This window comes from Bombus huntii, chromosome 9 (genome assembly GCF_024542735.1).
Source record: "Bombus huntii isolate Logan2020A chromosome 9, iyBomHunt1.1, whole genome shotgun sequence".
In the NCBI taxonomy this organism is placed as follows: domain Eukaryota; kingdom Metazoa; phylum Arthropoda; class Insecta; order Hymenoptera; family Apidae; genus Bombus; species Bombus huntii.
Window position 1 is genome coordinate 6,766,181 of NC_066246.1, and position 13,256 is coordinate 6,779,436.

The 13,256-nt window shown below is 42.3% G+C and overlaps 2 protein-coding genes across 4 annotated transcripts in view; both read right to left on the reverse strand.

Moving 5' to 3' along the window:
* LOC126869857 (laminin subunit alpha-1) overlaps positions 1–13,256 on the reverse strand; it is a 199,866-nt gene that overhangs the window by 156,368 nt on the left and 30,242 nt on the right. For both annotated transcript variants that reach the window (XM_050626915.1, XM_050626916.1), the window contains exon 2: positions 1,627–1,934. In XM_050626915.1, coding sequence (XP_050482872.1) covers positions 1,627–1,934 — 308 coding nt within the window. The remainder of the gene's footprint in view (positions 1–1,626; positions 1,935–13,256) is intronic.
* LOC126869877 (uncharacterized) overlaps positions 1–13,256 on the reverse strand; it is a 195,756-nt gene that overhangs the window by 16,381 nt on the left and 166,119 nt on the right. The gene's annotated exons all lie outside the window — the stretch shown is intronic.

The following is a 13,256-nucleotide window of genomic DNA, read 5'->3' on the forward strand; positions in this document are numbered from 1 at the left end:
CGATTGCGTCGCGTCCTTATTACCAAGGGAATCTAAGAAGGGCCGTGTTGCTCGTTAAAGCGTTTTTCGCCAGCGCCGCCCGCAATTTGCTGCGGGACCCGCTCCCCAGGTATACCCGTTGCTCGCTGCATGCGAAATTCCAAGAAAGGGACCAGAAAGTAACCATTGCCCTTCTCTATCCAGTCATCCTATCTGTCTATCTTCGTTCGCTCTGCTTCGCGTAATCGGCATAGCCTCCACCTTCTCTTTTTCCCAGAGTTGACGTTCTTCTCTAACCTCCTTTCCCCGGAGCTCTCTTTTCAGCCGAGCCGCCGCCGCCACGCGGTTCGTAGGGAACATAAATTCGTAGAGGATCGGGCACAATCCGAGAAACGAGCCTAACGAACAGGGAAAAAGCGACTTTACGATTTTTCGGAAGGGACAAGGAACCTCTCTTCAGCGTCCGCTACACGACCCTTTAATGGCGGCGTAATGTAAGGCGGCCGCTTGAGTTTTGCTCGCCGAAAGCCGAAGAGGCGACGCGAGGGGAATAAATCGTTTGGAATACAGGCTTGTTTGAATAATGAAACTCGCTTTTCTCACGGGATCACGCGGCGGCTGGGGTAGCCCGGCATTGTCTTTCCTTTCCTACCTTCGAAACAAGCAACGTTGCTACGGAGTTAAGTTTACGCGTTGGTGGTAGTGATGAGATTGAGAGGGGTATTTTAATCCTGCGGCGCGCCTTAACAGAAGGCTATATAGAAGTTGGCCAGACGATTTACACGTTGTAGATAACTGAACGAACTGTTTCCATGTCCGCTTTTTCTTTTTTTTTTCAACGCGATTTAGATCTCAATTTCGTTGCTGCTGCAATCGTGTACTGAACTTTAAATCGCAACTTGCGTGGATATTAAATTTCAATTAAAAGAGAAAAGATTGGTACGTAATCACATTCAGACTCGTTTTGATATACAAGTTGTACCATAACACGTGGGACCCACTTTAGCAGTGAACAGCAAGCACGCAAACAATGAAAAAGGTTCGTACGAACACGTGCCCTAACCTTGCTCCATAGTTACAGCCGTTCTTGTGCTTCGGTAATCCGTGATTGCTTACCTGTGTAAAAGGTGCTCGAAATGATCGGTCTGTATGAAAGTTTGCAGTCGTCGTATCAAAGAATTTCGCGATTTTTCAAAAATTGCGTGTGTGTGCCGTGTAATACAGAGCGAGGACATGTCGAACAACTTCTACGAAGGTAAGCAGTTGCAGATTATCGGGATACAAAGTGGCTATAAATTTGAGGCAACGTCAAATAGAACGCATGTTCGTACAAATCTTATCCATTGCTTTTATGCCTCCTGTCCACACCTGAACATGCTATGATAATAAACTATTTTTCAAACGTTTCGAAGACAAAATAAAAGATGATAACAAAATTTGTCAAAGATACAAACAAACAGATATTGTAATGTTAATAAACAAAGAACTAATGTTCAGATTTCTAGAGAACTGATGACCAATTCGTCACGAAGATTACTTTGAATTAAAAATTTCAATGCCAATCGGTTTGAACATAGAAAATTTATAAAAATGCCTTACGAAACTATAGAACAAAAATCACTGTTTATCATCTTAAAGCCATCTTACCTGTTTAAGATCCAAAGCTATCGTCACGTATTCGTAGTGTTCTCCTCTGGCAAGGGTTGGACTCTGCCACCACTTTCCAGGACTCGAGTCCAGTATGTTGCTAATATTATGTTTCTTGCCTGGATCCGGACTCCTGGCATCGCAAACCGCGCATCTCGACGATTCGGAAGGTTTGCAAAATGTTTCTGGCCCTTCTTCACCGCAAGTTGCGTTGACGAAGATGTCAGCCTTTGCGGCCACATTGAATGTCGATGGGAAGAGGCCGCTATTTTTTAGGCTCTTATTTGTTCCATACAGCGCGGATTGTCCTAGAAATTAAATAATAAATAAAATAAAATAAATTGCGAAACCTCGAACTGATAAACATATGATAAACGTGACATCTAAAGTCAGCAGGCAAAATACAGTGTACTAAGTAATCTATTATTATCAGCATAATTACTACGATTGAGAGAATATGTAGTTAAATTCTTCGTGAAAGAAATAATGTAAATGTTTAGAACAAGAAATTTTTGCGTTTGTTATTTGAAATAAATTATTTTGAAGATTTGCTCAACGTATGCAAGTTGCATTTGTAATTTATATTACTTGTACGGTGCTAACTTACACGATAAATTTTACTCGTCTGCCATGTCATGACTACCCTGGGAGTTCGAGGGTGACTGTGTAGTGGAGCAGACACAGAGAGGACGGAGCCGTGAGCTTACCCGAAATCTCCGGAAAACTGGAGAATTCAGGCAAGGAAAGTAACCAGAGTGAAGAACTAGCGTCCGTGAATGCAAAGCGGGTGTAGGAACCCACGAAATCTGGTGTAGAAAGGCGCTAAAGGCGGAGGTAAACCGAGTGCGAGGTTATGACGGAGGGGTAACCACATTGGGACGCGTGACAACAGAGCCGCCACACGGGCTACCCGAGGAACCACACAGATGCAGCCATATTGACACATGTGTCAAAGCGCGCCGCGACTAGCGGAGCAGCAAGCGCGAAGGAAGCGGCCACATTTGCGCCCAATGGCGAAAAAGGACGCAACGGTGGCGGAAGATAAGGAGGTAGGGGAAACCGTCGGAGGAGGGGGCGAAACCGAGCCGTCACACGTCAGCATCAGGAGCATGACGAGGGCGGCCCTGACAAAAGAGGGGCCCTCCCACCCCACACTGGGCGCGGAGAACCCGCGGACCGAAGGAACGAGAGACGATCTAGCCCAAGAGATGAGAACCGTTACTACAGCAGACATAGGAGCGGAACTGATCCGTCGGGCCGCAGAGATGACCAAGGTTGTCGAGACATCTCGCAACCTCAAGAGTACGCAGGAGGAAACGTTAAAGGAAGCAGGGCAGTCTACTGGTGGAACCCTGACATCGCGGAGCTGAGGACGAGATGCGTCCGGGCCCGAAGACAGTACCTAAGGGCCCGCCGCTGGCGACGACGCGACGAAGAAGAAGTCTCCTCGCGCTACCGGGCGTACCGCGTGCTACGGCGCTCGCTGCAGAAGGAAATAAAAAACGCGGAGGACCGTGCCTGGCAGAGTTTTCCGAAACAACGTGGCGCTGGCGGTTTCCCTGGACATCGTCAACGCGTTTAACTCCATGCCGCGGAACAGGATACTGACGACCCTGGAGCACTTCGAGGTTCCCAGCTACCTCGTCCGGCCGATCCGGGCCTATCTCGACGATAGGTGGATTTGCTACATCAGCAAGGAGGGAGAGGAAAGGCGACCTGTCGAACGCGGAGTCCCGCAGGGCTCGGTGCTGGGACCGATACTATGGAACATTGCATACGACGAGGTACTGCGCTGCCCCCAGGCGCGGCCATGGTGTGCTACGCGAACGACACCCTGGTCCTGGTCGGGGGTCGTGGCTGGCACGAGACACTGCGCATCGGCGAAATTGCAACGGCCTGCGCAATCCGTGCCGTGCGCAATCAGGACTGGGCCTGAGGATCTCCCCTGCGAAGTCAGAGGCCATCTGGTTCTTCGACAAGAAGCGGCGAGGGACCCCACCGCCCGGCCTATGCATAAACATGGCAGGCGAAACCGTCCAGGTGGGATCGCAAATGAAATACCTGGGTCTCGTCATCGACAGCCAGTGGACTTCGACTGCCTGATCCCGAAAGTGTCGGTGGCCGCTAATGCTCTATGCGAATGTCATGACTACCCTGTCACTAACAAATTCTTTGCAACATTATCGACAATCATTAATTAATCGATCCTAAGTATATTCCTCGCCATGAATGCAGCTTCCAATCAGCTGTAGCATTAAACGTGAAATTTCACGCAGATGAAGAGAAACTTGCTACACGAATGACATTTGAAGAAATTCCTCGATATCGAGGATACAAGCGGACAATCTATCTCGTAATTTCCTTAGGATATATGGTATAGTGGATGCTGTAGGTATATAGTGACAGGTTATGACAGAGCTCACAGCACGGAACCAGTTGCACACGAGCGAACAAGTTACCGCGGACAGATGCAGCGTCGGGAGTGACAACGTGCATCGGTGAACAGGTTCCTGACTATCCTGGACGGCTGAACAGGTTAAACGCGCGTAAATAATAATCGACACGCGAGCTTGTACCGTGTCAAAGCAACGTGACGAGCGATCGTCGCCTTGAACGACCAAAGACGAAACGAAAGCTATTCTACGTGGAACCCATGGCGCAATCGACGAAAGAAGTATATGTCATAAAGGCGATTAGGCATCAAAGCGTACACGTTCGAACGTCTAGATAAAACCCGAGAGGATAAGGATCCTAAAATTCTGTCAGAACTGTCAAGTCTCTTGGTTTTGTTTCAGTCTCTACGTTTCTAATTGACAATCGTAGAACGTTGTATGATACCGTGGTTATCATTATACACATCTTGGGTGTCCCTCGGTGTTCTTCGAATGGCTTATGCGTAAGTATTTACGTAACGCTTTAACTCATTCTATTTTATCCTACTTTTCACTTCGACATGTTTTTCGTTTATATTGGATAGGCTTGCGAGCGAATTTTATTTGAAATAAAGATAAAAAATAACAAATTGAAAGAAAGAATCGTGTTCATTTTAAGAATGCCACAAGGACAGTTTATCTTGTGCTAAGATCAAATAAATAATTCTTAAAGAATTCTGTACCATAATTAAGTGCCTCAAATGAGATAACAGATAATTTGGATTCTAGTACTAATCTGAACTTATAAATATTTTGCATTCATCTTATTTCAGGGTCTGTTTGCAAATAAACTACGTTTTATCATGCTATGATAGGATCACGCAATCTTATTTCTAGCTTTGTCTTCTTTGATATTTAGAGTATTATTAGATCAAAATTGAAAATATCGTAGAAACTATGCTAAGTCCGGTTCCCGGGTCCCTTTCGATCGCAGCCGGGACGGTCATCGTGGAGGTTTTGTCGGTTGGAGTCCGGCACTACCACGCCGCTTTTTCCCAGAAGCGACCTGGTGTCCGTGCGGATTTCCTCCACGTTAAAATAAAAAAAAAAAAAGAAACTATGCTAAGTAATGTATTATATTTCTTTTTTTATTATGTTCATAGCCAATATTGTCGCATATTGTAGTGCAACACTTGACAGTAAACTCGTTTTTCACACAGAAAGGAATAGAAAGATGCTTTATTATGTCTGAAGAAATTTAATCTAGGATCTACATTTTCACTTACGAATAGTATTAATTTATTGCCTCTTATTGTAACTTTTATATACACTATAGCTGAGATTCTCTTTGTGCAGAGAAATTGTCCGACGCGATCGATCTTCATACAGTGACAGCCGTTTAATTTAAAGCCAACACCCACGAGTGAAGTTATTGCTTTCTCGACTTAGCAGCGACTATTCTATGATATCAGATGAGAGAGAGCGAATTTTTGCGGTTGCTGGTTAATGATTCTGCCGGGTGTAAATTATGCAGCGCGCACTGCGCGCGCCGTGTATCGACCCGATCGAACGACGAGAAGGAATCGGAGAGTGAAACGAGTCGCTTTGAAATGCAAATGTGCCGTTTCACGTGTTACCCGCTGGAGAATATACGAATCGCGCGCCAAAGCTCCACGCATCTTTTGTAATTCGCGAATTACGGAAGGTACGTGCGATGTAGAAAATGAAGAATACCGAAGATTCGTATCTTTGCGAAAGGATGTCACGGATATGTCATTATTAGATTGCCGATATTCATGTGTTTATGGAAGATTTGAATGTTTCTATTTCAATTTCATACTAAGATACTTTCTCTTCATAGCCAAAAAATATCAGAAAATTAAGACAAACTTATTATGTTTTTTCCTTACAGTCTTCATATAAAACATCCAAAGCTAACCCGCCAATCTGCGACATCTACAATTGTCGAATTGCCCTAAATCCAATTACTCTCCCAACAAATAGCAGATCAAAGGAACTTCATGTGAAAGTCTCTGCGATAGAAATTAAGTCTGAAACGTTTTCTCCTCTCTGAAAGACGTCTCGTTATTTAGCAAAATCTAACTAGTAAATCTCTTTCTGCTCACATTATCGTCGCCGATAACTACATAGACGCAGTTGATGCGATTTTAAAACTTATACACAAAGAAAGAGAGATATCCAAAGTAAACCTACATACTCTTTATAATACTTAGCGACTTAAAGAAATTTTGATTGTTATTGGGATTTCATTTTCTCATTAATGCAAGATGTTAAGCAATACGTGATTACAACGTAGCTTACAATTTCTTTTAACATCTGCTTCTTCCCTCCATACAATATTTACTCTCTCTTCATACGAACAATGACCTAAATTACACTGAAATAAAAACTTAATCTAATACTTTAAAGTTCCACTAAAAAAAAAAAAAAGAGATTGTGTTTTAAAGCCACTTCAGCAATGTCACGTATCTCGATCAATAAAATTTCCTAATCGTTGCTTCGCGGACGCATTTTCTCACTAACAAGCAAGCGTAGTGCTGATTCACCGAGAACGACCACGCGAATCAACGATTTCGATCGGAGCTACGCTCGATTTCCTGGTCCCGTTGCCTCTTTTCCCGTGTCAACGGGAGTCACGCCTACGTTCGACGCTTCCCGCTTTCGTTCGATCTTATCTGAAAAGAACAGTCAGGTCAGTTTCTCCCTTCTCCCATAGAATTCTCAACCGCCGTGGTTACCACAAAGAAACAGGCCTATCGGGATGAAATCGTAGCTGGAGAACGCAACCGCGATTCACGATAATCGATGAATGCCTCCGAGACAACGATGATCTCGCTCACGATCTCAGCGGTAGTTAGGCGTATGTTGCTTGATTCGCAACCGTTATCGAAATCTCGTGCTCGCTTCCGACGCGTCATTTATCGAACGTCCGGTATTAATCACGCTCATTGAATGAATCTTTTTGCTTTCGACTACACCGATAAATTGTAACAGGGTAGAGTTACGATGACTTTGCCGTACCAATGCGATATTCGTACTAGAGCGTACTGGAACATTCGATATTTGTAATTTTCGATATTTATCCCTATTGAATCAAGTGTGTCATTTTTGACCGAATCTTATTTTTCTGCTAGAAAATTTCCTAAATTTCTGGAGAATGCGAAGGAGCCGTTATTCGTATGATTTTTCACTTGTATGTTGGATTTCGTGTATCTCAATCGCAACGTTCCTATGAAAGGAACGAGAGATTTCGCTTTGATTGAATTGTTGGTGTTCCGATATTTTTACAGAAAATTATTTCTATAGAATATCTTATAATATTTGATACATACCAATGTGCTATGATAACGCAATACGAAACGTATTTTTTATTCTACTTTTGCCTTAAGACCGAGACATTGAACACGAGCGTTGGAACGCTGTTCGTTGCGTGACGTCCGTTGTGGAATATTGTTGTATATTCCCAGCCCACACGCTAAGAACGTGCGTCGACAATATACATATTTCTACAACGGACGTCACGTAACGGACGGCGTTTCAAATCTCGTGTGGCTCCGGCCTAAATTAGACGGAATTTTCCGCTAAACCTAATAGCTTTGTCGAATTGAGACTCGCTTCTGCACGAACGACTCGCGAGCGGACCGTGCGCGTGTACAAAAGCTCTGGAAAAGAAACAAATCCGTGGTAGCGGCATTGTGTTGTGTCTTGCCGGTGAACAGGCCTGTTTTACTCCCTTTCTCCTGGTGAGCCCGTGCGCCAGGGACTTAAGCCCGGCACGAGTGACTGATGACGACAGAAATAACCCTGTTCCATCTTTCCGGCGGCGCACGTGTCCACGTTCGTGAACAAACCTACGCAACCACGGCGACCAACACGATGAAAACAGAAGGAGACGAGCGTCTATTGGGCAGACCGCGTGATTTGCATGCAAGTCCGGAAGACGCGGAGAGGAAGATACCGATGGATAGCCGAAACACTTGAAATGGACGAGGTTAGATTCTGTTCAAGGGTAGGTTCAACGAATCGTTAGAGACGAGTAAGATTTTAGTTCTTCGTACGGTGAAACTCCATTTATCCGACATCGGGTTACTCTCCACCAATTTGATAATGGAAAACGTAATTTACGAGCGGAGATTTTTATAATATAACGAAGATTATGCTTATTAAGGTGAAAAATGGCGAGAATAAGATGTGGATAATATCATATTCTATATAACCGTAGCAAGTATCATAAACTGCCAAGTATATTGGATTTTCTCTGATTCATTACGCAGTTACGTATACGAAAGCTATAATCGGATTTGTTTGACGTGAACATAATTCATAATAGAAACTGATGTGGATGCAGTGTGAAAACAAGTTTTACAGTGCGTTCGAAACCGGCTGAACAATCTTTTACAAGGTACATGGCGCTCATGAAACACTGATTGATTCCAAATTTTACTGATGATCTTATTAATCAAACAATATATTACAAATAATTTTTGTACCTTTTATGATTCTTTCACAATTTTTGATGAATTATAATGTAAAATATTGTATTCGACCCGCGTATATCGTATAGATTTTTTTTCCTATTACTATATATATTTGGTTTTCATATTTCACATATATAGCTTTAATATATACTTAATTATATTTTTAATTTCTTTACGACTATGAAAGAACTGTGTTCCTCGTGGACACTCTGTATATGTCTGCAACGTTGTGAGTCGTATGATGAGTAGATTAAGGAGCGATTGAACTTGTTCAACAGGTTGCTACAAACTAGGAACTTACATACTATCAAATAACATTAATATACACTTCATTAAATAACAGAGAACATCAATAAGAAACATAACTAAATCTTGTATATTTTATCGTATTCTCTGGCTTCGGAACAATTTGTTTGAAACTCAATTATTTTTAACGGTGAAGGTGAAAAAGATCGCAATATATTAAACTCAAAATTTCACGCATCATTTAACGGAAAAAGCAAAGATGAAGTAACACATGTAGTCGAAAAACGATGCCACTAAATTATGCCGCGAGAGACTATAAATTTATGTAGACCAGAAAACTAGCCTATTTTCATCGAAAACAGCAACCTGATGACATCAAACCTCGCGTTCCCTGTACCATGAATTACCGCGGAACACGGTGAACTGAATCATCAAAAATACTAATGGCACTAAAATATACCGGCGCACGGGCGTAGAGTAGGAGATCGAGGATACTATGACTCACGTTTACGGTTCGTTTAGCTGGTTACGAGCTCATTGTCCTATGCTAAATTGTTCTATTCACGATCAAACCGATCGCGTATAGCCAACAAGAGGAAAAAACTCCCAGGGGTTGTTGTATGTGCTACGACTGTATTACGTTTGAAGTCGAGCGAGGTTGAATTTCAGGAAATCATATTCCAGTAGCAAAGAAGAAAGTGCATAATAAAAATAGTTTGATAATAAAAAATTAATAACATAAAATGCATCTTTTCTATGCAATCGTAATTTCCCATTCTATTGTTTCTTAAAAAATGTATCTAATCTTTATTAAACATAATTGTTTAAACAAAATCTAAAGACTCCAGTACTCTGTATAACTATTTACAATATACGTGTACCTAATTCTTCAGATATGAGAAAGTTCAACAAAGAAAAGAGAATACTATCGGACGGCGAAGGTCGCAGTACGGTTAAAAATATCAAGAGGATGCTTCGCTATTTTTCAAGAATACTCCGACTGTCACATGACACTGTCGTGCGATTTATGGCCCGCTAAATGAGCAAAGCTGAAAGCGAAAAGGAATCTTCCCAAACCTCACCGATCTCTTGTACGAAAAAAAGGGAAAGCTCGAGAGATGGGTCATCTTCGAAGGGTCTGTCAAAGGGGAAGCCAGATTTTCGTGTTCACGATAACGCGTTTACAAAATATCCTGCAGAGGTTTGGCCCATATGACGATGGGCCACGAATGGTCTCGCACGGTGGTCCTTATGACTAATGGTCCCGGTGCCCGTGGCTTGTTTCATTCGTGTTCTACCGTTGGGTCTCCTCCACGGAAGGGGAACCATGGAGAATCGAAAGAAAAATAAGATCTCGAGCCACTGACCGACATACGTTCGAAGCTCCTGCATCTCTGACGTAATCTCTCGTACCGACCGAACCCTAGGATCCGAACCCTGGGTCGTTCTAATAAGTTAGCTTAGAGATGTAGATCAGGAAACGAGGATGCTGAGGGACTCGGTGTTTGTATATTAACTTATCGTACCTAGAGCCAGGGGCTACGACCGTTATCACGTCATGTGCGTTGGGACGACGGTCTAGTCCCGGTTACCAGGAATGATGAATGTATGGATGTTATCGCGTTTCCGCTCTTTCACTCTCTTCTTTTGGCCGTCGCGATAAGGGAAAACTTTGCAACATGGAACTGTCTCCTTGCCAGGTAGAAGAAATTTCGTTCTCTTACAAACTTTCGTAAAACAATTTATCGACACTTTTTGGTATTCGATAGTCTCTTGTCGTAAATGGACAGGTGAACAGAATAGCGGCATATTGTAGCGTCTCGTGTCGCATTATATTTCCGAACCTTATTATTATTATTGTTATTATTATTACCACTTATACGTAAATATATCAGTGTAACAAATTATTATTTGTTCTCATTGACACCTCTTTAAGATTAGAGTACCTAACTAACTTATGAGAAAGTAGGTATTTTTTGGACGAGTTTAAAAATTGTATTGATTGAAGTTAGAGTACAATCAACTGTGCAAAGGAAACGTAAACATTTCGTAACTTCTCTTCAACCGGATCGCGGATCAATGAACGAATAAATCAATAGAGAGAGTTCTGTTATTCGATGATAGAGCCGGTCAACGAAAGAAAGAAGAACGATATGAAAGACAATGTTGCAATCGTAATCGTTGGTAAATATTGCAATAAATCACAGGTAATAAAACACCATCGTCTCTGGAATAACATGTTGCCGCATAAGGATATGCATAGTGAGCCGAGACAGAGCGATACTTTATTGTTTCGCTATGCCACACGTCATCCTCTCTAGCTACTGTAAAACCCACTCGCTTTTAGCTATCGCCGCTCCCATGCATTTATATGAATGAAAGTCACGAAAGTACGACCGGGGATGTGCGTAAGTCAGCACGTGAACCCGTTTCGTCGGCTCGCGATAATATCGCAACGTATGTACGTATGATACATACATAACCAAATCAATCCGGCGCTTACGCGGCAAAAGAAGTAGTGAATAGAACGATAAACCTATTTCTAGCATGTTGTACATCTAAAATGCGCGTGTACATTCTGCATATACGTTATAGCAAGTTCCTTTGATTTTAGAAACTTCTACATATCATTTTTAACTACTTGTTCGATTCTAATAGTTATTTCTTTCTTCTTTTATTTATGAGTTTATTTATGAGTTGCTGAGTTAATACGACTTTTATTTACTTTAAGATTAACACTAAAGTCTACAATAAAGCTATTACTTGCGATTTCGTATATTATTGCGGTTTCACAAATAGTTTCAGAATGAGTTTCTAAGTCCATAGAGGAATGGAGAATGGATTGGAATGGGAGGAATGGAAGAAGAATGTTGAGTTCTTGAAAGTACCTGTTGATCCTAATGGAGATCGGTTTCGGGACTTTCTTCCTGTTAGCAAGATTGGAGAAAGTGTTTAAACGCGTATCCTTCCTCGTGGGATTTATCTATTTAGCTATTCACGATCAGCTGAATCGTAAGTCACAGATCCGACAGTCGATGTTTGAAACGAATTCTTCTTGAACACAGGTGGTAATCGTAATTCATACAGCTATAAAATACGTATTAATCTTGAGAAACTTCAAATTAACGTCCCTTTTAAACGGCATAAAACAATACAACCAATCTCTACAAGACAATCTCTGAATCCGCCTCTAATTATCGAATCTGATTGCTAGTTTGGCATCCATCCTACTCGCAGAAATATCATCCGTCATTTAATTTTCACATCTTCAATACCACGTGTCAGTTACGCGTAACATCATTTATCGTCCCAACCTCCGTATTTCCTCGCCTCAAATAGACATAAACCGAAACGCAGCTATTAAAAAATACCATTAACAACGATCTATTCTCTTTCTCGGTGGAACCTACGTACCGCCTCCGGTCGTTCGAGCCAAAATACATAAATAATTCGCCGTACGTTATTGCGATGTCGAGCTGAGTCTACCGCCTGTTGCGAAACGTTTCATTCAGCAGTTAAAGCGACGTTCCAGTTCGTGCAGGCGTGTTTGTCCCGTGAATGAGTGGCGTCAATGAAAACGCAATCTCGTAAACGCGATTCCGCGACGCGACTGTCACGCGTTCGTAAATTCCAAACGAGGCGTAGTTCGCGCGCATAGTCGATCCGCACGGATGCAAAATCTCGCGTATGCCTACCCACAGCTGTCTGCTATGTTAATTATCAGACAATGGCGCCGCCGCCAGCGACATACCAACTATCTCGAACGCCTGAACCGCGGACTTGCCCCCAACGAAGACATCCTACTATCGAATATCTATGTAACCGATCTCGAAAGATTGAACGTGAATGTCGCTGAAAATAACTTTTCGACTATCGTATCATTCTGATGCGTTTACGGATTGTTGAAAATTGTTCGTGAAAGAAATAGAATCTTTAGGCTCATTTTTGAGGGACTCAATTTTTATTCTTCAGTGACAACTGTTTGATAACAAAACCCATAGAAATTATGGAACACCTATCGATCGTCCTACCTTTCTGTTCGCCTTAAAAAGGATATAACGGTGTAAATACAAAATTCACAAAATTATATGAAAGTTACATAAATTGTTTGAATTCTATACATATTGCGATAAAAAATTGGTACACTCGTATCAATGATTTTTGTTAACGGTGACAAATTTCACCTTAGCAAACAGTTTGATTGACAAAGTTTTTCTCGCTGATTCTTAAGTATTGGCTGTGAGATCCTGGCCGCGACTGGCTCGTTTTTACAGGCACTCTATTGACACTGAAAAGAAGCGGTCGCGACCACTCGAGACTGACAAAGTCAATTTCCTGCATTCAAACTGCTGGGAGCTGCACACTGTCATCGGGCAGCTTCAAACGCTTTTGTACGCGGTGTCGCGTTAATGTATCCCCGTGTTTATTAAAGGTAATTTGTCGGGGTAAGTGCACGCATATGTCGCTTATCCAGCTTCGCAAATTTCGTTTGATATCGATGTTACGTGGTACG